At 33.5% G+C, this 27,158-nt stretch overlaps 1 protein-coding gene across 1 annotated transcript; it reads left to right on the plus strand.

Moving 5' to 3' along the window:
• Positions 1-18,297: 18,297 nt before the first annotated feature.
• Positions 18,298-26,658, plus strand: LOC141725079 (chaperone protein dnaJ 16-like). Its single transcript, XM_074527462.1, has 11 exons — positions 18,298-18,785; positions 23,381-23,504; positions 23,632-23,714; positions 23,887-23,998; positions 24,081-24,185; positions 24,758-24,808; positions 25,394-25,483; positions 25,582-25,690; positions 25,792-25,940; positions 26,014-26,067; positions 26,177-26,658. Exons 1-11 carry the CDS (start codon positions 18,649-18,651, stop codon positions 26,396-26,398), a joined length of 1,236 nt encoding a protein of 411 aa, XP_074383563.1. The 5' UTR covers positions 18,298-18,648; the 3' UTR covers positions 26,399-26,658.
• Positions 26,659-27,158: the final 500 nt, after the last annotated feature.

The following is a 27,158-nucleotide window of genomic DNA, read 5'->3' on the forward strand; positions in this document are numbered from 1 at the left end:
GAGTGATAGTGCAGAAGACATAATGTATATTGTAAATCTGTAAATGATAAACACATAACAACACTTAGCAAATATTCGATTTCATTTTTAAAACACTATATGAATCGGGTCTTTATTCATAAGTGGCTCCCACTAGTTTACCTAATTTATTCAACCCCCTACATGAAAAATTAAGCATTCATAATGCTAGTGGGAATGGGGATCCTACATTCCATTACACAACCCCGGTTGTGGCACGAAATGCCATGTAATGTTCAATAGGTAGACAACTCTTGTCAATTACATCTAATGTTATTCCCTAATCAAACTTTAGCCTCTTGAATAATTGAGTCACGGCTGTGGCACGACAAACTCAATATTCCAAGTCAAGTCTAACCCAACATTCCGTACAATTGAATCAGTCCCCAAAGGCCCACGACTGTGGCACGTAACGACCTTTAGATTCTTATTCAATGTACACATCTCTATGTAATAGACAAGTATTTCTTATTTCGAAATCAAAGCCCTCGGCTGTTGTAATAACCCCAATTTTTGGGAAAATTTTGAAACCCTTATGAATAGTGTTTTTTGCTGAATGAGAAAACTTTTCATACCACACTATGTAGGGGTTCTTTTATTGATCTTCTGAGATATTATTAGTACTCTATGTGGTATATAAGTGTATGTAAAGATTGTCAGAATCCAAATCCGAACACTTTAATTTTTCCCGAAAATCCACCAGATACCGAAAGAATTGAGTATAAGGTAACATGATTAAAAGGATTTAAATTCAAGGATTATAAGAGAGGATCATAAAAGGAATATAATGTATTGAGAAAGGTTAAGGGAACCCAAGTAATAAGATCCCGGGTATGATCCCTCAAACGATAAACGAGAACAAAAGTTAAGCGAACCGTAAAATAAATAAACGGTCAAGAAACAAGCTTGTAAGAGAAGCAAGGGAGATTAATCAAGTGGAGTAGAAAATAGATGACATCATCAATCCATAAGAATTAGACAAGTGGCTAGATGGTGAGGTAAGCATGGTGATGCAAGCATTAGTCAAGATATTTATACAAGATTAAACCTCCACCAAGTATTCTAATCACATTTTTTAACCAAGTAATCAACCAAGCAACTCATTTCTTCTCTCCCCACCTTTTAGCTTCGACTTTTTCATGAAAAATGGAGGTTTAGAAATTCAAAGTCCAAGCTTGGCTCATTCATAATTCTCAAGGTAATTCCCATGGCTTCTTGATATTATAACTTAGTTATCCTAGAAGTTTGAGCTTCAAAAATCATGTCTTTCTTAGCTAATTAATTCATCAAAGATGATGATGAATAGTAATGAATAGTAACTTTCAAGAACTAACTTTGATTTCTTGATTTCTTTTGGAAGTTCAAGGTTGTTTAAGCTTAGATCAGGGCTCTCTTAGGAATTTCAAGGCTCTTTGATGATATTAAGAAGCTCCAAGAAGGTATAACCAAGCTTTCCCCTTTGATTTAAGTTATAAGTTTGTATGAGCTTGGATTGTAAATGGAGGTTTTAATGGTTGAATTAGTGAATGAGAGATTAAGCATGTTTAGTTATGTATGTAAGTTATTGTAGTTAATTATTGAGCCGTTATCATACTTGGTATTAGAATTATGATCCATGGATGTTTTGACTTAGAAAATGGTGGAGTGGTAGGTTGGTTTGTTTGTGGTTGATGTTTGGATTGTTGTGGTTGGTTTGGTGTTGATTGGTGGTGATTTGATATTGAATTGATTTGGTAAAATTTGGGAATCGCTAAGGTATAGCCGTCGTAATGCCCAATTTTCCTTAAACTGTTTTGTGCATGACTTTTGCACCCGAACACTAACTACCATGAACTGACCATTGCTATGATTAGATAGTTCATGTTTCAAGCTTCGTTTTGATATGTAGTTCGTTCGATTCCGATGCACGGTTTAGGAGAAACGACCGTTTTAAGTAACGGTGTTTCGCGAACGAACCTTTACCCCTCGCCTTACTTTGAAACCTTGGTTAAGGCCCTTAAATGACTAATCGGAGCATGAAACATTTATGTAGAGTGTGTTAGGCAGTTGATAAGACACTCGCGAAGGAATCGCCTTAAAACTCGTAAAGGTTAAATTATTAAAAATGGTGGAGCCGAGGGTACCCGGGTGACTTAAGCGAATCAGTGAGCGCAAAACAAGCGTTAGAGTCTAAGTTAGTTAAAGTATAGATTTACAAGTGACTTTGGTTTAATTCCAACTTACTTGTTGCTTATAGGTTACCAGACTCGTCCCGAGCCATTCGTAACCCCCAGTCGCTCAGGCAAGTATTCTATCCGTTATACTGTTGTTGTGATGAATACACTTGTATATGCATTATCTTGCGATAGATGCATGTTGGTTATTTAGCAAATTCTTGCGATATATTGTAGCATGTGATATGGTATATATGCATGCCTGTTTCATATTCTTGAAATATATATCTGTTGGTTCAGTTGATAATACCTATGCTAGAGGATAGCGGTAACTTGCATATACCCTTAGTATAGGGACCCAAAAGGTGAAAATATTTTCTAAAACCGGGAGTCGAGGATCCCGAGTAGATTTTGTATATATATGGATATGGATATATATATATATATATATATTTATATATATATACATATATATGGTCATAGTTTTCAAAACTATTAATCGAATAAGGTTTATTCGATAACTTTAAACTTTATTTATTATTGAATATTATTTCGAATATTATTCGAAGGCGTATGACTCCTTTTATTATTTATTGAATATTATTTGAATATTCATTCGAGGGCTTATGACTCTTTTATATTATTTATTGAATATTATTTGAATATTCATTTGAGGATGTATGACTCCTTTATTTTATTTAATGAATATTAATTATAATATTCATTCGAGGTATTATGACTCAGCTTATTTTATTTATTGAATATTATTTGAATATTCATTTGAGGATCTATGACTCCGATTATTTGCTGAAATATATTCTTTATTTTATTAAAGAATAAGATGTCAATAATCAAACTTATTTTCGATTATTCAAATAAAGATAATACTTTCATATAAGTATAGCTTTGGTTAATTAAAACTCGTTTCAAGTATAAATTCTAATACTTCTACTTCAATTATTTTTATAAAGACTATTCTTTATGGGAATATTATTTAATTAATAATATTCAGATATTTTCTAATATTCTGGGGACTGATTTACTTCATTAAATCAGCCTTACTCCAAACACTCTTTAAAGTGTTTTCGAGTCTTCAAAATGATTTTTAAAAGTCAGAGCGGATCCCAAAACTCATTTTTATATTTAAGATCTTCCTTTTTAAAGGGGATTTAAATACTCGCTCAAAACCTGGGGAATCCGGCTCTGTGGTGTATTTAATATTCGCAACGAGGTTGCAGATTTGGTAAATGAATTGATTACTTGCCCAACGTTCGGGAAGTAAGCCCATCTCATTGAGTCGGCATAAGCGACAGGCCGGGGTACGGTCTATTATTGTGTAAGTGGCTGGGTGGCAGTCCATCAACGCGTGAGGGGCCGGGGTACGGTCTAGCGCGAGGTCCTAATGCGGCCAGGGTGATGACCGGTGAGGAATTCATCCATCTACAGTAGAAAAGGTTACTTATTGGTATCTTTGCCTGATCAGCGAGATATCGGGTTTATGCCAAAATTCTTTTCCTTTCCAAAATTCATTGGATGTTTCAAACTCTGTTCATACTTTGCATAACAGAGGTTCCAGGAAATGTTTAAAGGGATATATATATATGTGGATATATATATATATCGGGGCTAAATAAAGTATCTCATAACTTTTTCATTCAATAATATTTCAAAGATTGAATCTATTCAAGTCTTATCTTGTGGTCTCATCAGTGGGATGAACTTTTGAAACTGATTATAACTTGAATGGTGGTAGTTCAAGTAGTATTGGGAAAGATATAAGTATATTGGGGTATTTGGTAACCTCATCTTTTAAACTTATATCTAATTAATAATTGTCTTATGAATGACAAAGATTTTCAGAAAAACGTTGAGACAAGGTTAGATATATGAGATCACCTTGCAACGATATTTTTATACAGTTATACACTGGGATTTTGTGTATATTATGCATGGAAGAGGACTTCCAATATTTTGAAAAGTATATATGTATATATACTGAATATTTTGCGACTTCATCGCATTAAGATATCAAACTTGGTTCATTTCTTTTGACCAAGACTTTCATGAGTACTATGAGAAGGCTCATATACTAGTAAGTATATACTAGTAATTATCTTACACACGATAAAAGATTCTAGTAAGTATCCATTTAGATACTTATATTATTGTTATCACTATATATTATCTTGCGAGCTGTAAGGCTCACTCTTGCTTTATTTCTTCATCACACAACAACAGTTAGGAAAGATGGCCAGACTCCAGCAGACCCAGCGCAAGCGCGTGGGAAGCGTCCCGCGTCTTCCCGATGATGTTGTGGCTGCTATAGCTGCAGAGGTAGATCTATTGGTAGATCAGGCATTCTATTTTTGAGAATCAATTATGTATAATTATAACTTGTGGCAGATAATGGCAATTAACTGTAAATTTATCAAGTAATCATTTTGGGTTGTAATAATTTTAAATTGTGGATTCAAAGACTTGTACTTATTTCAATTTCATCTCTGAGACTATAACGGGTTGTGGTGTGTGTTAGTGTGGGGTCACAGCATAAGGTTATTATTATTAATTAAGTGAAGTGATATTGTGGAAAGAAAGACCGTGACGACCCGGATCCCCGACCCCGGATCTGGGGGTGTTACAGCTGTGGCACGAAACGACAATGATTTAAAAATAAGAACTACTTTCTATCATGTTGGAAGGCTATTACCGACACAATCCCGTTGTGTCATTGGCCAATTACTACTTGATATTATTTAATTTTAGAGCGATTATATTACGTTACAATCATAATCATATTATAAAGAGATTCTTCCTTTTAAATTAAATATTTCAAATCAATAATCAATAATCAGATGATTCCCAGATCGGGTGGAGCATTGTCAGGAGGCGTCACTTAATAACCCTTTCTTACAGATATAAATCTGTTGTTGACAGAATCATCATTTCTCTCATATCGAAAATTCATATTCAATTACGTGTTTCATAAACACAAGAATCTCATGATTGTATTCATAATATTATTATTAAGGTTATGAAACAATTTCACTATACTAGGTTGTCTAACAAACGCCTTATGTTCATTTAAGTTCACCTAAATCTATCATTGCATGATAAACTAAGCATATATCACATATATCAACATGAATAAACATCAAGGTAGGCATGTTACATCATCTAGCACATTAGTCTAAGCATTATACATCTCTATGTATCACATGAAGCATTTAAAAGCAGTTAAAACAGTCAAAAACATCTTTAAAACACTTCATGGAATATAATCAGTTCAAAAATTTTATATAAACTAAAATTTGATCACACCATTAGATCCGTCTCGGAAAAACGAATCCAACGATATATTGCACGCCCAAAATGGAGTTACGAAACTCCCAAAAATCAAATTTAAAAATAACAGACGGGCTGTAACGCATTACAGGAACGCGTTACAAGCCCTGTAACGCATTCCGGTGATGCGTTACAACCCTTTTAAGCCATTTAAAAGGTGTAACACATTCCGTGAATGCGCCACAGGGTGTAACGCATCCTCGGAATGCGCGACACCCCTTTCCGCCGCCTCACAGTTCTCGCACGGAATTCCGTGCACCGTCCCTGTCAACTCGGTCTTTCTCTTTCCGTGCCATCACAGACAGCCACAACAGCAGATATATAGCAGATGCAGACTATACAAACATATATATATATACTATATATACATATATTTACTTATTTAATTACGAATTTTAATTACAAGAACTTCAAAAATTCATAATAAAAAATCTATACATCATAAAATCATGAAAAAAATACCCAGACGATCTACAACACTTGTAGAACCCAGATCAACATTCAAAATTATTCTGAGAAATGATTTCTCATCAAACAAAATTAATCTATGATATAACTTGTAAAAATCATAATTAATTCATACAAGCACATAAAATTCTGAAATTTTTACCACAGATCTATATGCATACAACCTATGCTCTGATACCATTGTAGGATTTTAATCGCAGCGGAGGCATGGTAAAACACTTTTACACATATAAAATCCAAATAAAAGCATATAAATCATGGTAAAAACATATGGATCGATTACTAACCTTTAATATGCGATCCAAGAGCAACGATCAGAGATCCTTAGCAGCTGCTCCTCAAACGTGAAGCACTCCACCGGTATCCACCAAGAAAACGACGTTAAGGAGGAGGAGGAGGTGGAGAGAATTAGGTTTTATATAATTTTGGGGTTAGCATAAAAATAGGGTTTATAATAGTATATTTATAGGCAAAATTTTCAGCTGAAATTTTCCATAAATATTATTATTATTATCCCATTTATTATTCTCATTAATAATTAAAACACCTTTTAATTATTAATCCTTTTTCTAAACACTTTAGAAATAATTCTCTCTCTTGATTTAATTTCCAAAAAATTAAATCCTTAATTAATAATATTAAGAACTTTTCTTAATTAATTTATAATCTATTAAATCTCATTTAATCAATTATTAAATTTGCCAATTAATTATTTATTTCACAAATAAATAATTATTAGCCATTATTAATTAATTCCTCCACCATTAAATCATTCTCTTTTTATGGTGTGACCCTGTAGATTCAATATTAAGCCGGTAGTAGAAATAAATAATAATAAAACTATTTTATCATTATTTATATAAATTCTCTAATTTATTAAATATGATTAATTAATTAATCACATTTATTCTACATCGTGAGGGATACTTCTCAGCATATCGCGACTATCCGGATAATATGAATTCACTGCTTAGAATACCAAGAATCTATTCAGTGAATAGTTACCGTACAATAAACTCCTTCTACCCTACAATGTCCCGATTAAATATAAGGCATGGATCTCGTGTCAAGCCTATCTAATTTAATCACTTGCTTACCATTTACTATGCTTAGTTCTATGCAAATTAGAAACTCCTTTCTAATTTCATTCACTCTGGCCAGAGATTCCTGAACTAGCATAAGTGGATCAGCCTTGAACATTCGCTTCCTTCACTGGAAGGGGTAGATCCTTTATTGATCATACACTATCTTCGTGTACAAATTCCTATACCCAGTAGAGCCCTAATAATTGTCCCTGGAGACTAAGAACTAAACCAAAGTATAGTTCAGTGTACACAAGATGACTATGAAGACCTCAAGTCTAAGGATACTTGTACAACTATCACTATGTGAACAACTGCTGACACGTGAGTGAACTCCATCAGTTGTTCAGCTGGGCGAGTCATGTTCAGTGAACTTATTCTATAATAAGCACCTACATACTAGCTATAGTGTCACCACACAAATGTCTATGAGAACAGACATCCTTCATAATGAAGCAAACATAGTATGTACCGATCTTTGCGGATTATTAATTACCAGTTAGTAATCCTATGATCAGGAACTATTTAAGTTTAGAGTTATCATCTTTTAGGTCTCACTATTATGATCTCATCATAATCCATAAAAAGCTTTACTCTAAACTATGGTATATCTTATTTAAACACTTAAATAGATAGAGCCCGTAATAAAAACAAAACAAGTCTTTTATTAATATCAATGAAATCAAAACAGATTACATAAAGAGTTATTCCTAAATCCTAATACATGATTGGACTTAGGACATATTCCTTTCAAATACTAGATTTTCTATTTTGATTGTTTTTTTTAACTAGAGGACCAGGGTTAACTTTATAACTCAGTTAACTGCTGGTTTACACAGTGGATAATAAACATTCTATTAGCTTTTCTAAACTGTCACTTGTCATTTCTATTTATAGAAAAGCAAATCTTCCATTTCTGGCTTAGCATATCTTTAGCATCCCGTAATTACTTTAATCTCCTCTGTCAGTTAATCTTTGCCATTGATCTTGCACATCTCTCAAGCTGCTTTTTGTAAACTTGTCGATCCAGCTATGTGAATTGTTTGTTGATTTGCAACCTTGGATATTAAACTGTTCTGCAATTCTGTACTTAGAGAAGTTTCTTCACTTCAAGATCTCCAATTAAGCTGTAGAGAACTCGACATCTCGATAGGCATGTTGGCTTGTCGATATCTCTGAAACTTCATTGTTGACTTGACTTATCGACAACTCTGAGTTCTCTAGTGAATTTCGGTTTATCGATAACTCAGTGTTCTCTAATGAACTTTGGCTTATCGATAACTCAGAGTTCTCTAATGAATGTACACTTGTCGATATCTCTGAGTTCTCGAATGGGTATCTGACTTATCGATATCTCCAATAGCATTTCCTGAGTTCTCGATAGACAATTCCTGAGTTCTCGATAGTTCTTTCTGAGTTCTCGAATGACTTCTCTATAACACTAATTCTGTGACTTGTAGAGATCTTGACTTAGAATGTTTTTCACCAAACAGATTTATTCAACTCCAAGCTTCTTCATAATTCTTCTGAGGCATGATCTTCTTGATCTTCTTCCAGATAGAATTCTTAGGCTTGACACTGTTTAGAGAAAAATGTTCCAGTCTGCTCTATTTACATTTTACAGACTTTAAGTGTTACAAGTATGTGTAAGTCATATGTCATAGCCTATTTGTATATTCGAGGATTCAACTCAACTCAAATAAGAATGTAATAAGTAATAGTGGATCGACCGTCAGAGAGATCTCGCAAAGTAATATCTGTCAAAGGATTCAGAAACAAGGTTCATCTACAGACTTGAGGAGTTAATTCACTGGAAGAAGTTCAAGAAGTTGATCATGCCTCAGTGATATAAATCAAGATCGTGGATTTAATCAAGTGACAGAGATCTCGTCAGAGTATCATTAATTACAAGGATTTAATCTGAAGAAAATCAGAGTATCAAAGTCAAGACATGAAGAAACGTCACGGAAGTTAGTCACTCATGAACCAGACAGTACATCGAGTGTCAACGTTGAAGTGGTGGAATTGATTCATAATTTTCAGTGATTTTCAGAAGATCTGCAGAAGGATGGGTGCTGCTCAAGACTAGAATTAATTCTCTATTAATTAATTAAGTCATCTAATTTAATTAAGAAAATAAATTATATCTACGAAGAATAATTTATTTATTAATTGAATTAATTGATTAATTAATTCTGAATTAATTTTAGGAATTTTCAGAATTTTAATTGGATTAAAATCTGCATTAAATCAGCAAGACAATTGAAAATGAACTAGCATGACAATCAGGATTGTCATACCGATTGTCATTATAGGCCATTTTCAATAGTCTCACCGAAAGTTACACTAGGAGGAGGATTGTCTTGCTAGTTCATTCTGATTGTCATGCTAGTTCATTCTGATTGTCATGCTAGTTCATTCAGATTGTCTTGCTAGTTCAATCAATTGTCCTACCGAAAGTCTTGCCAGCTATAGGATTGTCATGCCAATTCAATTCTATTCGGTTGTTGATTAAAAAGAAGCAGAGAAGTCATTCAACTATATGATCTCAATCCAGAACACAGAAGTCAAGAAAAAAGCAGAAAAGAAAAATAAGAAGAAATATTTCATCTTTTCATCTGCATACTTCAAGATTAAATTTCTAGATTGTAAAGTTAAATCCAATCCACTAGAAATCTTTATCTTGCTCTTGTGTAACAATCTAGCGGATCAAAATCCCTATAACTTAATCTCAAATCGCGTTTAGCATTTGATTCTAATTATTGCAAAAATAGAAAAAGTTCATGTCGAATTTATTCTAAATTTGTGATAATTAATTTGAGATTAATTCCTTATAATCGATACAGTTGTTGTAACACCTTTCAAGTTTAATAATATTCTTATTTAATTTGAATTTTGTTTCACATTTTTTTTTTCCGCATTTAATTCGATTATTCGGTACTGTTTGTATTCAACCCCCCCTTCTACAAACAAATTGGGACCTAACAATTGGTATCAGAGCCTTCTGATTAACGAACAAATCAAGATCCTAGACTTTTGTGATTTTTCAACTCCTTGAATTTTTATTTATTCAAAAATTCATAATGACTTCACATAAAGTTGGAACCGTTAAAATTCCACAATTTGATAAAGAGAATTATATCATGTGGAAGAAGAAGATGCTATTATTTTTACAAGTTGCAAATCCCAAATATTCAAACTTGTTAAAGAAGGGTATAAAAACTCCGATGGTTATTGAACCGGAGGTAATAATAGATGGTGTGGTGACTACTGAAGCTAGAACCTATCCAAAAGAGCCTGAAGATTTTTCTCCTGCTGAGAAGGAAGAAGCCTCCTTGGATGCCAGCCTTCAATTAATATTAATTGATTCCCTTGATCCCTTGATGAACAGACATGTGATGAACTGTAAAAATTCCAAACACATGTGGGAAACTATTGAGGTGATTAATGAAGGCACAGAGGAAGTTAGGGAGAACAAGTTGGAAATCCTAACCTCTGAATATGAACATTTCAAATCAAATCCAGGAGAAGGAATTACTGAAGTGTTTGAGAGGTACAATGCGTTGATCAACAACCTGAACATCAATGGAAAGTATTATTCAATCAGGGAGGTCAACAAAAAGTTCCTTTTAACACTGCCAGCTCATCTTGAACATAGAATCACTGCCATTAGAGAAGCTAGAGATCTGAGTGAGATTTCTTTGGACAGGCTCTATGGAGTGTTAAAGACCTATGAGTTGGAGCAGATTCAACAGAAGGAAGTCTACGGGAAGGATAGAATGGTCAGCACATCTACTGCACTTGTAGCTGAAGGTCAACAACAACAACAATCTCAACAGTTAGAAAGAATGGTACAGTTTTCCAAGGGTGAGGAAAATGAGTTAGTAGCAGAATATGATCCTCCTACTACAAATCAATCAAGTGATGATTTTTATTCCTTGGAAGAGCTGGAGCAATTGGAAGATGAATCAATGGCCCAAATTGTCAAGAGATTCTCCCATGTCAGATTCAGGAGGAATCCCAAGCTTAAGTACAAGTCCAACTACAACAAATTCCAGAAAGGTGGATCTTCATCCTCTATCACCAGCAGTGGTGGGTAGAAAACAGGGATGGTTGATCGAAGCACCATTAGATGCTATAACTGCAATGAGTTGGGACACTTTGCCACAGAATGTAGGAAGCCAAAGCAAGTAAGAAAGAACTCTGAAAGGGCTTATCTGGCAAAGGGAAGAAGCTGGGGTGATACTGACAGTGAAGATGAAGATGAAGGAAATCTTGCTCTTATGGCTATTGATGGAAAAGCTTCATCGTCAAGAATAGAGGTAAAACTTTCTGATGCTGAAATGGTTTATCATCTAAGAGGTAACTTAGATTGTGCACGTCGTGATAATGAACTGTTAAGTTTAAAGATCACAGACCTTGAGAAAGAGGTCAATGAATTAAGACTTGTGCATATTAATCAAGACAAATTAAAAGAACATGTATCTTTTCTAGAGAATAGAGTTGACTGTTATAGAAAACTCGAAACTATTCTCAAAGACAAGATCACCGGTCTTGAGACTAAGGTTAGAGCCTACTTTAATTCTTGTTCGAAGGCTAAAGAGTTCTACAGTAAGCAAGCTGTTAATCAAACATCTGGAATAGGATATGATTACAATGCTGCTATTGGAGAATTAGGCATAAACTCCCCTCCTCATGTCTGTGCTAAAGGGAGGGAAGTACCACATGTGCTTAAGGGTGTTGATGAACCCCTCTATAAAGCATCAATTGCTGAACCATTTGATGCGACCTCTTCTGTTATTCAAGAAGAAATACGTGCTGAGGATCATGCTTATGAGAAGATTGTTTCCAAGTCAAGTGAGTCAAAAGTTCCAGTCAAAGTTGTGAAAGCAACTGAGACTAACTCAGACACACATGAGTTGGATAACAATAATGCCATGTCTACCATGCATAAATTACCTGTTGTTAATCACTCTCATAAAGCATGTGGTGTTGCTAATTGTATGTCTTGTGCTTTTAATATGATGTATGCTTATTTTAATGGTAAGCATGTGTCTAATGATAAGACTACTCCTCGTCAGCATGTGAATAACAAGAAGCATGATAGGTCTAAGACTGCCAGTCCTTCTAAGGCTAGAAAGGAGACATTTGTGCCTAAGCTTAAACAGAAATTTGTTAAGGCTGTTTACAAGGTCAAATGTTCAGTCATTGAGAAAGTTGAGACAATTAAGATTAAAAATGTTGTTTTGCCTGACAAAGGACAGTTCTACAAGTATGTCGGGCCCAACCAAGTTTGGGTTCCGAAGAAGGGTTAATCCATTTGTGTTGCAGGGCATTAAAAAAGGTGAAACCGGAAGTGTGGATTCTTGACAATGGATCATCAAGACATATGACTGGAGATAGAACCCTGCTATCAAATGTGGATTGAGAAAGCTGGCCCCCTGATTACCTTTGGAGATAACAGCAAAGGTTTATCTGAGGGATATGGCTGTTTGCAAGTTGGGAATGTTATCATTGTAATTTTGTATATTGTGCTAGGTTATTATCAGGAAGCAGTATCTAACATATAGCACCAGTGACGAGACTTGAGAATATTACGACATATCAGGCACCTGCTTCACATTACACTTGGAATTGTACTCTAGTAAGATGTGTACAAGTGTACTCCTGATTTGTGAGTTAAAAGAGGAAGTTAGTGCACCACAGTTCATGGACTTTGCAGCTGCAGATCTATTGGACTATGCAATTTCTTCTTCACAATCTCACTTCAGGTTGGTATGAACTAGTATACTGCTCAAGCAATCGTCAAGGACATGGTATGGCACTCTAACAGAAGTTATAATTTTATATGAATAAGTAGAGTCGTCATATTAATAACTATCTTATCACTAAGCACAATCATATTGTTTTATATGTGCAGTGGTATATTGATTATGCAACATAACAATTAGTATCTAAAGTACTTGACAAGTATCGGTCTATGATATGTTGTTAACATTATGTTGCAGATATTTGTAAGCTTTCGACATGAATGAGAATTACTTAGACTTTACCCTAAGTGATCAATGTTTTATCAAAAACTCATTCATATTAAAAAAAAAAAAATCAAACTTCTTTATACATTAGTGATTTCTTATTTCATGTAAAATCTTTTGAAATCACTATTGTAAATCATTTTCTCTCTATTACCATATGTTCTGTGTTACAGGTTCAGTCTCCAATGACTTTCTTTCATTGACAGTCATGAGGTTGAAAACCCACAACGTCTATCCCAGACTGTAAAGACAAACACCAAAACAGAACCAACCAACACTCTCTTACCACTAAATGTAGTATGAATGAGCGTGAGGGAGATAGTGCCTTAGTGCACCACATAAGGAAGGTTCTGTAGTCAACCCAGTAGCTCCGTCTCCTACATAGATGAGAAGTATTTAAACCGAGACAACTGCTAGCCCCCATACATCTTCTCAAAAAGATGTAATGGCTGAAAAGGCATAAAAACAGTTACTAGATTCATTCTCTCAACAGGGTGCGTCTATTGAATTTTGCCTGTCAGCTAAGGTATCCGATGTAGTGTCACCACTTCAAACATAAACAATTCTTGATGCACAAGAAGAGGTTACACACACAAAGGATGAGTTGACGGAAACAAGAGTTTCGACCATTTTAAGGTCAGATTCGATTGTTCAAGGTTCGTTAGTGGACCAATTGCCTTTACAGGTGTTAGGAGAGGATACTGATCCAAAAGCCATATGTCAGTGGTCAGTGTCTACCTCCCCAGGCCTAAATCCCCTGGATGCATCTGCGGATAGTGGATCTGACATAGGTGCAGATCGGCAACTTGTTGACAATGATTCAGATATTACCTGATGAGTCACAAGGAAATGTCCTCACAGGCATTAGAAGGGAACCTTGATCTTTATGCTAAATTCTTTGGATCATTGTTTACCTTCCCAGAATTCAAATCTGGAACCCTAAAAGGGAAACTAGCAACTTGTAAATTATGACTCAGATTCATCTGACGAGTTTAACAAGGATGGGGAATTGTGAACTCCCATTGCACCACCTGTGACCTCCTTAAGGATGGCTAAGGTGATTTTCCTTGCAGGTACAGCTGGATTATGGAGCTATGAGAGAAGAGTGATACACTTGTGAGAATGAGTGTAAACACGAGTGGAGAGAAGAGTGAAACACATGTGAGGTACACTAAAACAGGATCACACACTCACAGTGAGGAAGAAAGAGAAACTACTTGTTATTTCTTTTCCAACCAAGTGAAATATGAGAACTCCTTCAGACGACGGCATACATTCCTTCTTTAAGGGGGAGATAAAAGCTTAAGAAATAGTTTGGAGGATTCCTCAACTAAGGGGGAGAAATAGCAGGGAGGAAGAAAAAGATCCTAAAAATGTACACTACACCACACCATTGTTGTTTCTAACTACGGATCCTATTGTACGGGAGATGTGGTAAACACAAGGTGATTTCCTAGTAAGGGAAGAAGCTGTTAGGGGAGTACCATTGGTTTTTATCTGCGGATCCTATTGTACGGGAGAGGTGGTAAAACGAAGGTGATCTTCTTTAATCAGTTGATTCTCATAGGGGGAGAAGCAAGAGAGATATGGGCTTTTCAACAGGAAATGTGGTTGTACAAATGAAGATGGAACTACTTGAAGATATGTTCAGTCTAGAGGAACATCTACTTGGAATCTGGAAAATGTTAAATCTAGTCCACAACTTTTCTACTATTTACTTTGCATTTCTGTTTATATCTTTTTCTTAGTTGTTAGTTGAGTTATCCTCTAGGTATTTGTGTGTTATTGTCTAACAAAGAAATAGGGGGAGATTGTAAGTCATATGTCATAGCCTATTTGTATATTCGAGGATTCAACTCAACTCAAATAAGAATGTAATAAGTAAATAGTGGATCGACCGTCAGAGAGATCTCGCAAAGTAATATCTGTCAAAGGATTCAGAAACAAGGTTCATCTACAGACTTGAGGAGTTAATTCACTGGAAGAAGTTCAAGAAGTTGATCATGCCTCAGTGATATAAATCAAGATCGTGGATTTAATCAAGTGACAGAGATCTCGTCAGAGTATCATTAATTACAAGGATTTAATCTGAAGAAAATCAGAGTATCAAAGTCAAGACATGAAGAAATGTCACGGAAGTTAGTCACTCATGAACCAGACAGTACATCGAGTGTCAACGTTGAAGTGGTGGAATTGATTCATAATTTTCAGTGATTTTCAGAAGATCTGCAGAAGGATGGGTGCTGCTCAAGACTAGAATTAATTCTCTATTAATTAATTAAGTCATCTAATTTAATTAAGAAAATAAATTATATCTGCGAAGAATAATTTATTTATTAATTGAATTAATTGATTAATTAATTCTGAATTAATTTTAGGAATTTTCAGAATTTTAATTGGATTAAAATCTGCATTAAATGAGCAAGACAATTGAAAATGAACTAGCATGACAATCAGGATTGTCATACCGATTGTCATGCTAGGCCATTTTCAATAGTCTCACCGAAAGTTACACTAGGAGGAGGATTGTCTTGCTAGTTCATTCTGATTGTCATGCTAGTTCATTCTGATTGTCATGCTAGTTCATTCAGATTGTCTTGCTAGTTCAATCAATTGTCCTACCGAAAGTCTTGCCAGCTATAGGATTGTCATGCCAATTCAATTCTATTCGGTTGTTGATTAAAAAGAAGCAGAGAAGTCATTCAACTATATGATCTCAATCCAGAACACAAAAGTCAAGAAAAAAGCAGAAAAGAAAAATAAGAAGAAATATTTCATCTTTTCATCTGCATACTTCAAGATTAAATTTCTAGATTGTAAAGTTAAATCCAATCCACTAGAAATCTTTATCTTGCTCTTGTGTAACAATCTAGCGGATCAAAATCCCTAGAACTTAATCTCAAATCGCGTTTAGCATTTGATTCTAATTATTGCAAAAATAGAAAAAGTTCATGTCGAATTTATTCTAAATTTGTGATAATTAATTTGAGATTAATTCCTTATAATCGATACAGTTGTTGTAACACCTTTCAAGTTTAATAATATTCTTATTTAACTTGAATTTTGTTTCACATTTTTTTTTCCGCATTTAATTCGATTATTCGGTACTGTTTGTATTCAACCCCCCCTTCTACAAACAAATTGGGACCTAACAGTATGAATTACAGATTAAGGTTACAATACAACTAATCTTAGGGTTGTCAGTATGACTTAGTCTTGTTATGATACAGGCATGTCTTGCACAACACTTCTCATTGTAGCACAGAGTTAGACTTCGCGATATAGAACATATTTGGACTTTACGATCTTGAACAAATTTGGACTTCTCGACAATGATCAAATTTGAACTTGACGATACATTAATGAACTGGACTTTAGTGTTTTTCTTTGATGAACTTCACTGCATATCTCTTCTAGACTTCACGATATTGAATTTAGAGAAATTCTTGCAAATTATTGACTTCACGAGTTTTCTTTCTTCAATTTACTACTTGTACAATCTTCCTTGAATATCTACCAAACTATTTTATTTTATATCTATCATAAATAGGACTGTTGCATAGAAAACTCGAAGCTCTTTTAATATTTTGAGCTATCTAGAATACAAACAAGACGTGTATATTGTGCCCGTTTAGGAAATTTTAAAACAAATAACTTATGACTTAAAACAAATAAGTGACTTACATGTAATAAGTAGATAAATACTTGTAAGTTATATAAGTGTTTGAATAATTTTACTTATAAATTAGATTTTTTTTTACCTAAATGAACTAAAGTAAATAATTTTTAAATAAAATTATCTTAATATTTATATTTTAAGTTAGATTGACATTTAAAAGTATATATTTTAAAATTAAAATTAATAAAAAAGCGAAAAAATAAAATAAGGGGAGAAAAATTACGTCGTTATTAATATTCAACTTGTAAATTTAACTTATAAGTTGGATCGACAACTATTTATCGATAAATTATTGCGGACTTATAAGTCATTGAGTTGACTTATAAACCTTTCACTAATTCAAATGATTAAATTTATTTGATCGTGTAAATTGATGGGATAAAATCGGGTCCGATAAATTTTGTGTGTATCTCTAAGTCCAGTTGTATCTTCAAACTCTAAGTTATAATTATTTAAATATCTATTTATAAACTTATTTTCTTATGAAAATTTCCTCAAAGTCACTACAAAAATGCTATTTCATGTATCAAAAAGCAAGGAGTACTCACCGGTCACCATTCTCAAAGTCGAAGAATCTTTCATCCGTCGTGACATCAATACATTCAATACTGTAATTATAATTATAATTTTAAGTTAGTTTAAATAGTATATGATTCATGAGATCTCTTAATGTTTGTTGTTGGTGAGTGAGATTCGAATCCGAAAACTTATTTGTATCTTTATAAATAATATACATGTTTGTTGTTAACGGGATTCGAACCTGAGAACTTATATGTATTTTTATAAATAATAATATAAATATTTGTTGTTGACGGGATTCGAACCTGAGTACTTGTGAAGTGTATTTTTTTAGTATGTGGATCTAACGGCTCTGATTATTTAATGAAGAAGATTCGACGGTCGTGATGTAAATGGGTAACCAAAATGAGGGATCAACTAAACTACAAATTATACTACATTCCGGTTATTATAGTATATACTAGCCTATAATCCGTGCGATGCACGGATTGTTTTTAATATTTGATAGTTTTTAATAATATATTTTATAATATAATTTTCAATAGTTGAAAAATAAATCGAAGAATATAATAAATTATAACAATATATGTTTTATAATAATTTGAGACTTGACTGAAAATAAATAATTTAATATAATATATTGTTTAAATAAATAATATAAAAGTTTAAATATAATAAGCTGTTGACGGAGTTCGGACCCTGAATCCATGAGAGCAGTTTAAATATTAATATAATAATATTTTATTATTGTATCCAATGGTTCTCATTTTTCTGACTTTAGATCTGACGGTTGTTATTTGTCGTACCAAACAACTGTACCGAATAACTACCAAACAAATGTACCGAGCAACTACCAAATAGAGGGTGTTATAGATAGATACATGGATAGTATAGATTCATGCATATCGTAAATTATTAGTATTTTTTTTGATAAACAATATACTAGTATTGTAATTTTCCCAACTATAAAACTGAATATTTAAGAAAGTTAACAAACTTGTCACAATAATCAATGGTTCCTCTCCCATTCTTAAAAAATTAAGTATACAAAACTCATGTACATCTTTCTTTATTTTGTCTGTCAAAATCTTGTTATATTATCTTCCTCTTTCAAAGCTCCAGCTCCGAACTTGTTCATCTGGGGCTTTGTTTCTCCCCCATCTCCATCTTCTCCCCCTCATTTTCTTGTCTTTTCTTCAACCCCATTTCATTCTTTTTCAGTTTTTTTGGCTAAAAGTCATTTCTTTAATTGCCGAAAATCATAAAAATTAGGCAGATTAGGTGAATTTCATTGTTTTAGCTGTAAAGACTCAATCTTTGAGCCATTTTTTGGGTTTTGGGTGTGACCCAGAATGCCAAAAGCAGAGAAAAATGGTGGTGGACAAGAAGCTAAGAAAATGCTTAGAAGAGACCCTTATGAGGTTCTTGCAGTTTCAAGAAACTCTACTGATCAAGAAATCAAAACTGCATATCGAAAACTCGCTTTAAAGTATGTTCTTTTGTAGGACTGTATAAAATTTTGAATTTTTTTTGAGTTTGTTTGAATTAATGCCGTTTTGTTTTGTGAATTTTTCATTGAATTAAGTGGCATTTATTTTTCTTTGAACTGTTTAAGGATGTTGATGATGTAAATTTGAAATTTTTACTGTGTGTTTATCCAAATTTAGTGTTTTAAAGCCTCTTTGGTCCACATTAGAAAAAAGTTAGGTACTTTTTTTCCTAGTTGTGAATTGTTATTGATTGTATAGCTCAATTGATGATATATAACTTAGATATATTCAAAAATAAAAATTCATTATTAGTATTTGAATTTACATGTGCTGAAGTACTCGATTTTTGTAAGTCAAACTACAAATTTGAAAGAAGTACCTTCAATTTATTGATTGAACTTTAATCTTATAATTTAATTTTAAGTTGACCAATTGCAGTAATTTGTGCTACATGTTGGTTTGAAATCTCTGATAAAGTAAAACAAACAGGATCTCAGTGTTATATGTTGACTATAGGCCAGTAAAGTACATCAGTGTAGTGGCATATCAATTAGTTTTAATAGCTTAAAATTGTCTCAAGTGATGAGAATGAAAAGAAATAAGGTGGCTTTAAGTATCTAGAATTGACTTGATGTATTGGAGCTATAGATTACTTCTATTGAGGGGAAAGTGATTAAGGGAAACCCCCGAATGTACAAGCAAATTCTCAGAGATTTAGTGATGTATAGTGATTATATTATCTTTAAGCATTATATGATGTGGAAATCCTGGTTTTTATAACTTACATTTTTTTCCCTCACCCTTTCACACTTGAAGTTCCAAGTAAGTCATCTACTCATCAAGAGTGGTTGACATGAAATTATGTTCTCTGTTCAAGAATTTAATTTTTGAATAGTTATAACTGGTCTTTTGAATGCATCCTTTGTTTGTGCTTTGCGTGTGATATGTGTAATTTTAATATTTTATTGATATTACATGTCTTATAGAATATAATATTTTCATATTCAAAGGTATATATTCTTGTACAGTATTATGAAGTTCAAACTGTATAAAAAGTTAACTGTAATAACTACAAATTAATTTTTCTCTGGCAATTATTTTATGGTTTTTTGCCTGTCCTACCAAGGTGACTGTAGTCATCTGTTAGAATCATCCTAAAAAATATGCTACTTCATATATATACTGTCCCTAGTTTTGATTCTACTAGTGCATAATAATACAGGCTGGCGTTACTTCGAAAGTACAACTCATAAGAGAGTTGGCTCATCTTATGTCATTAAATTATTCTGAGTGTGCTTCCTGCATATGATTACAGAACCTTTTCAGCCATTTTGAGAGTGTTTTAAATCCATTTAATCTTCTTATTTTTCTTTTTGTAATGCGACTCAAATGCCAAAATATGAGAATGGTAACTAAAGAAGCTAGTGAAATGTGTGGGAGAAACCGCTAGAATTGTTCGCAGGTCTCCCAAAACTCAATAAAAAAAAAATCAGAACCTGTTTCAAAATGGCTCTTAAGGTATATTTTTTCGTATTTAGTAAGCAAAAATATTTGTGTTTGACTCATATGCATGCCTATTTTTATCTTTTGGTCTTTATGATTGAAGTAAAGTTCTATTTGCAATTTCGTTGAGGTTTGTAGTTGTAGGTAGTAGAGAGTAGACATATTTAGGGAAATGTAGTGGATTGGTATTAATAGTCCATACTGTTAGTTAAGCAACTCCCCCAAAACCTTACGGGCAGGCTTTAATCGGATCATATAACATGTTCAACATATAGATCACTTGTGCATCAGTAAGCATTTGTTTAGCGGTAAAAATAAGTGATTGAACTGCCGTTTTTTAAGAAGGATTGCATGATTTTTTTAAAAATTATCAGAAACAGATAGTCGATGTGCAGCTATAATACTATTTATTGCTAGTGTCTCTATACTAGCAGACTTGAGATGTGTGTTTAAACCTTGAGGTTCTAGGCCTGGGAGAATTTGAAAACTCAAGTATTTTCGGCCTGACTTTGAACTCGAATTCCAGTAATTTTCACACTTTTTAATATATTTGATTGAAGACGTTTTGTCCGCAGTTTTTGGAATGGAAGAAAGTATTATACATTAGTAGGATTCGAGAATAGGATTCTAATATAGTACAGCTGATTATATAAGTGTATACTTAACCATTAAATTTGTTATTGCATACTTCATGAACCTCATTTGTAATAGGCTTATTAACATGTTCGCCCTTAAGTTTCGCATTTGTATACAGGAACCCTTAAAGGAAAAAAATGGCTTTAAGTTGGGATTTTGTACATTTTGACCATTTAATTAATTTTTCCTCAAAAATGCCCTTAATGGATTTTTAAAATTGCTGGATTCTAAGAGTTGTGTTTTGATCGGAATCTTCATGAATAACCTGATCAGTGTAGGCATTCAACTCCCAAGCTTCTTTTTCCTTGCTCTACTCACAATGTCTCACCATTGGCGTATGTATATATACGCATGTATGTACACAACCAGTCAACCAGTAATATTGATGCAGGACATTGGGTAAAAAAGTCCAAAGAAAGTATTTGGGAGCAGTATAATAGGCTTTGGAAGCCCATAGACTAGAATCTATTTTTATTATATAAAAGGCGAAACATTGAAAATTTTGGTGCAGTACCTGTTTTTTGGTACATGCTGAATTTACCGAAATATCCTTAAATTTGATTTTATTTTATTTTTGTTGCCCTTAATTATAAATCTATACATCATATTACAAACCTATAAATATGAAGTGACGCGTATAAAGTATAAACATAAGAGGAAGTAATTACAGAAAGGTTTGTCTGCGAGAGTGTTTACCTTAGACTTGAGAGAGGATATACAACAACACTTCGAAGAGGATGATGGTTAAAAAATCAAGTTGAGGGCTTGACCTCAACCCCGTTATTTTTATACCTTTTTAAACCCTAAGCTATCCATCTATATTTTTTCCCCGACGGAAATTCCCCACCTATATTTTTTGAAACATGTTATTATTTCTTTAAATTTAGCTAAAACAAAATCTGCCATTTGTAATTTATTTACTTGAAAACCAATTACAATTAAATATATATTTTCTTGATAAAATTGGTATGTAACTAATCTATATTATTTGTACTATCTTGATTATATCTATAGTATTATATTAAATACGAAATATTAAAAGTTTGGTTGTTGGTTCTTGGTCATTCAATCTAGAGTCGTCTGATCAAATTGATGAGAACCGTTAGATATAATTTTAAAAACAAAACATTAAAAATTTGGTTGTTGGTCCTTAGTCATTCAATCTATAACCGTCAGATCAAATTGATAAAAATCGTTAGATATAATTTTAAAATTATTATTCAAGTGATATAAGATCGAATCCAACAAGCAACATATTATTAAAATTAAAATTTATAATATGTAATGAAAAAACGACCGTGCATCGCACGGGTTATATACTAGTATTATATAATAGGTTTAAGTATATTATTATTGGTAATATATATTTTAGAGATATAGTTTAATTAGGAAAGTAGATTATTATATATAATACTTTTATCATTGTAATTCAGCCGAGATTATTATTATTGAGAATTATATTGAGTTGTTTTTGAATATCTTTTGCGAGAGAATTCTGCCCTAACCCTAAATCAGCCCCCATCCCCTATCAATTATACAATCGGTTTTGAATTTAAAGATCATAAAATTAAGTTCATGTTAGGTAAATGTTGGAAGCAGGGATTCTTCACTTACATAGATTCTTGGGGGGGGGGGCGAGATTCTCCAAGCGGCTAAATCAATTAATTAATCAACTAGTAGTACATGATTACTTAATCAAGTAATCACTCAGCAGCTGTGTTATTAAGGAATTATTAATAAATTATTAAGGATAATAAACTTATTAATTTCACTATTTAGTTTAACTTAATGCAATTTGAAAAATATTTAAATATTTGCCGAAACTCCCGCACCCGAGTCGTCATTTATTTGGATTTGTCAATTTCCCATATCCTCGTACCGCACCCAGATTCAAGCGTCTTAGATGTGTTGTAATTGAAGATTCTGACAAAATTTATTCTAGTCTCTGGCTGTTTCCAAATTCGCATAAGGTTATTTTGGGAAACAAATGGTGAATATAGTAGTAATGTACAAAAGGCCAACTTAAAGGGCTAAACTGAACTTTTTATATCGACCCTTTATAATATTTATAAACATTTAATTCTAGGGAGAAATATGATTTGTTCTGCAAGCGATGGTGACTGTCACTCTGCTCTTCATAAACACTGAAGTTGCATTTATCTTCTCTTGATCCTGCCTCAGAGGCCTGTATCAAGATATAAAATTTTTATTTAATGTTTTTCCCAACAGCATAAAGTTTTGGGGAAGTTGGGAGATATACGATCCATTCAGTGTTTTCCCCACAACTCTGGGTTTTTAAAAAGTTGGTCATCCAAAATGCTATAGTATACCATTCATGTTTCACAAGATTAGTTGATGAATTTTGTGTCCTTTCCATGTTTGAAGGGTTTTCTTTTCATGTTATCATCTGCATGTGATCACATAATCTTTGTAGTCTAATCTCTTACTATTTTAGATATCATCCTGACAAGAATGCAAATGATCCCAAGGCAGCTGATATATTTAAGGAGGTGACTTTTTCCTACAATATATTGTCAGATCCAGATAAAAGACGTCAGTTTGACACTGCTGGTTTTGAGGTAAGGATTACTGAAATTCACTTGCCACCTATATGTGTTCCTGTAACTATGCAACTCACATTTCCCTATTAAAATCATGAACGCAGCGATTACTGCCACTCTGTAACTATTTTGTTTTTGTTTACAGGCCGTGGAATCTGATAACCAAGAGTTGGAGTTAGACCTGTCAAGTTTGGGAGCTTTTAATACTATTTTTGCTGCTCTGTTCAGGTAACTCAGTGCCAGTAATGTCTTTCTTGTGTTCATCATGGCAAAGACTTCATGCTTTTCTTCTTGGCCTTTTTTTTCTGTCCTATCTTCCTTTTGTTTCCCTTAATAAATATGAAGCTTTATTAAGTAATTACATAATATAGTAGATCTGTATTCTGTATCCAATATACAGTAAACTTGGTGTCCCGATAAAAACCACCGTCTCAACCAGTGTACTTGAGGAGGCGCTAAGTGGTGCAGTGCCAATTCGTCCTCTGCCTCTTGGCCAAACTGTGTCTAGAAAGGTATTGTCATGTTTCCATCAGAATTTTTTCTTTCTGATCGCACCTGATAGGTCTCTTAATTTCCATAATTTATGTTCTTAAGGTTGAAAAGCAATCTGCTCACTTCTATTCAGTCACAGTCACAGAAACTGAAGCAGAGGCTGGGATAGTGTGTCGAGTACAATCATCCGATAAAAGCAAATTTAAGGTACGTAAAATAAGTGCATATATGGCTCTAGGATCTTATCTGCTTTTATAAAATGCTAAATTCAGTCCTGTTCTCAGTGATCTGATTATCTGCATATGAATTATTTTCTCTTAATGTTACTTTATGTTATATTAACATTCAAGCCAATAAATGGGATTTTTTAAGTGTTTCAACAAAGTTCTTAGAGTTTTGGAATGGTAATAAAGTAATTTACACTAATCTTTGCTATGTATATTTCATTCTTAAGAGGTGGTAACTCTGTCATTCAAGTTTATTCTTCGAACTGAAACATAGAAGTGTTTTTACTTGCTTGTGTGTATGATGCTTTTAACTTGTGCCCCCTCTTTCCAACGTGAATAGCAAAAAACCCATCTGTTCTGTGCCCAATTAATTGAAATATTAATTACTATTACGCGCCAGAAATCATTTCCATAAATATTTCTAGTAAGCTTGCTTATCTAACACCTGAGTTCCAAATGTCTATATAATTATTTCATTCTTATTTTACCAAATTTTGTTGTGTCTGAGGTAATAAAAGTGTAACATTACCAACGGTCATTGTATTTTTGCAGCTATTGTATTTTGATAAAGAAGGGAGTACTGGACTAAGCCTTGCTTTGCAGGTAATATTTTATGCAATCAGTTTTGACTTTCTGTTTGTATTGTTTTCAACTTGATTAGATTAAAAGAAAGTGGTTTGAGAAAGTATCTGATAAAAAGCAATATCGCTATTAGTTACGCAGATAACCAGTCTTTTGCAGTGTATAGGAGGCTATTATTAGCTGTTTAGTAGTATAACTATTTTTGCATGTTGGATATCAAGTACATGCGTAATTAGTCCAAATCTTGTCTTGTCATGATGCATTTAGTGCCACGACACAACTTTATCTTCCTCTTCAGTCGCTCCTCTATTGTTCTCCTTGCTAGAGTTATGCAGTATATGTTGACCATTTGGAGAATAGGTTCAGAGTTATCTATCTATTCGGGCTGTTCTTACCAACTTTTTACTTATTTCAGGACAATGATAATTTTATTTACATTTTGTGTACTTCCATTTTCCTGAGTTTTATATCTTCAACCTTTGCTCAAAGAGATACAAGGTTTATATATGAATGCAACGTACGAACACCAAATTAGTTTGTAGGTTTGCGAATAAATTACTTGCATGACTTGCAATGAATAATCTTTGTGTGACACTTTTGGTGCAGGAGGACTGCACAAAAACTGGAAAAGTTACAGCGGCTGGAATGTACTTTCTTGGGTTTCCTACCTATAGATTGGATCAAACATTAAATTCAGTGAGCAACTTGTTAAAATCAAAATATATCAAATACTTAAGTTTCAAAGTACGTACTTAATCTGTCATATGCCTCTTTTATTCTTGGGTTATTACCAGATGGCAGCTGCAAAAGATCCTGATACTGCTTTTTTCAAAAAGCTGGATGGATTTCATCCATGTGAGATAACGGAACTAAAAGCAGGAACTCATGTGTTTGCCGTATATGGTAAAATCTTATCAGTATCTCCTTTTGGTGATTCCCAATTATTACACCTACCAGGGGCAAACAGAGATGTCATCACTTCATGTTCTGCCTTGTGTTTGCAGGTGACAATTTTTTTAAAAGTGTGAATTACAGTATGGAAGTTCTTTGTGCTGCACCTTTCTCAGAAGAAAAAGAGAAACTTAGAGCTGTCGAAGCCCAAATTTTATCAAAAAGAGTGGACATTTCAAAGTTTGAATCTGAATACAGAGAGGTGCTTTTCTAAAAGCAACTGTTATGTTCATGAGTGTATATTGTTACTTATTCCATAAGTCGTATGGTTGCAGGTTCTAGCACAATTTACGGAGATGACAAGTAGATATGCGCAAGAAATGCAGTCAGTAAGTATTAAATACTACTTACGGAGATTTATTCTTGACATTACTACCTCGGAATAGTTATCTTTTAGCAAAATATTCTTTTTGCATCTAATTGTCCATATTTATGCAGATCGACAAGCTTCTCAAGCAGAGAAGTGACATACATTCATCTTACAGAGTTGATCCACCAATGAAGCGTAGTGCTAGTAGAAGCAAGAGTAGTAAGGGTGCTTCTAAGCAGGGTGGAGAAGATGGGCATGGGAGAGACAAGAAGCCGTCAACGAGGGACAGACCAAAAAAGAAAAAATGGTTCAAAATTCACTTGAAGGCAGACAAGAGAAAACCATGCTAAGCAATTGGAAGATTTAAGCTTTCTAAAGGTAAAACATGCATTGGCATAATGTGCATTTCAAGTGTTACTTTTGAACAAAGATATAAAGGTTCCAGATTTCCACTGCTGTTATTGTCATCAGTGTCTGTCTTCTGGTTGTATTTTAGCCATCAGAATGTAAATTACGAAAATTACTGTGGTTTTTTTTATTGTAATCCCAAGCAATCATTTGGTTTGAAGTTGAATGTTGATTGATCCTATATGGGAAAATTATCAAAGAATTCTGGCTTGTATTGTAAATCTAAAAACACGTACATATTCTAGTAATGTTGATAGATAAGAATAAGAAAAGACTAGATTTTCCAAATTCCAAACTTAGAAATGGTTAGTTTTCATTTGAGATGAAAATTTATCTATAATTACATAATGCCTTGCAAACTTCGTTTATGATTACACCACGACCAGATTACATAGTTACTAACATCCCAAGAAAGATGAAATCAACACAACAGGCAAAGAAAACACATGGAACCCTCTTAATTCAAAACCATAAAAGCTGAAGCAGTCCACGCGAAAATCACAGCTACCGTTGATGGAACTGAGGTGAGAATGCTCCCGGAAACATACGGTCGAGGAACGGGAGCAGGACCCATGTCCATCCATCGCATGTTAGCCATCGTTTCCTCCTCTGTTGCTGCTGTGCTAGCAATTAAAACTGCCAAGCAAGCAACTATAACAGCAGCTGAGAACTTACGAGCCATGTCTTTGTTATGACTCTGGA

This window comes from Apium graveolens, chromosome 5 (assembly GCF_009905375.1).
Source record: "Apium graveolens cultivar Ventura chromosome 5, ASM990537v1, whole genome shotgun sequence".
NCBI lineage: Eukaryota > Viridiplantae > Streptophyta > Magnoliopsida > Apiales > Apiaceae > Apium > Apium graveolens.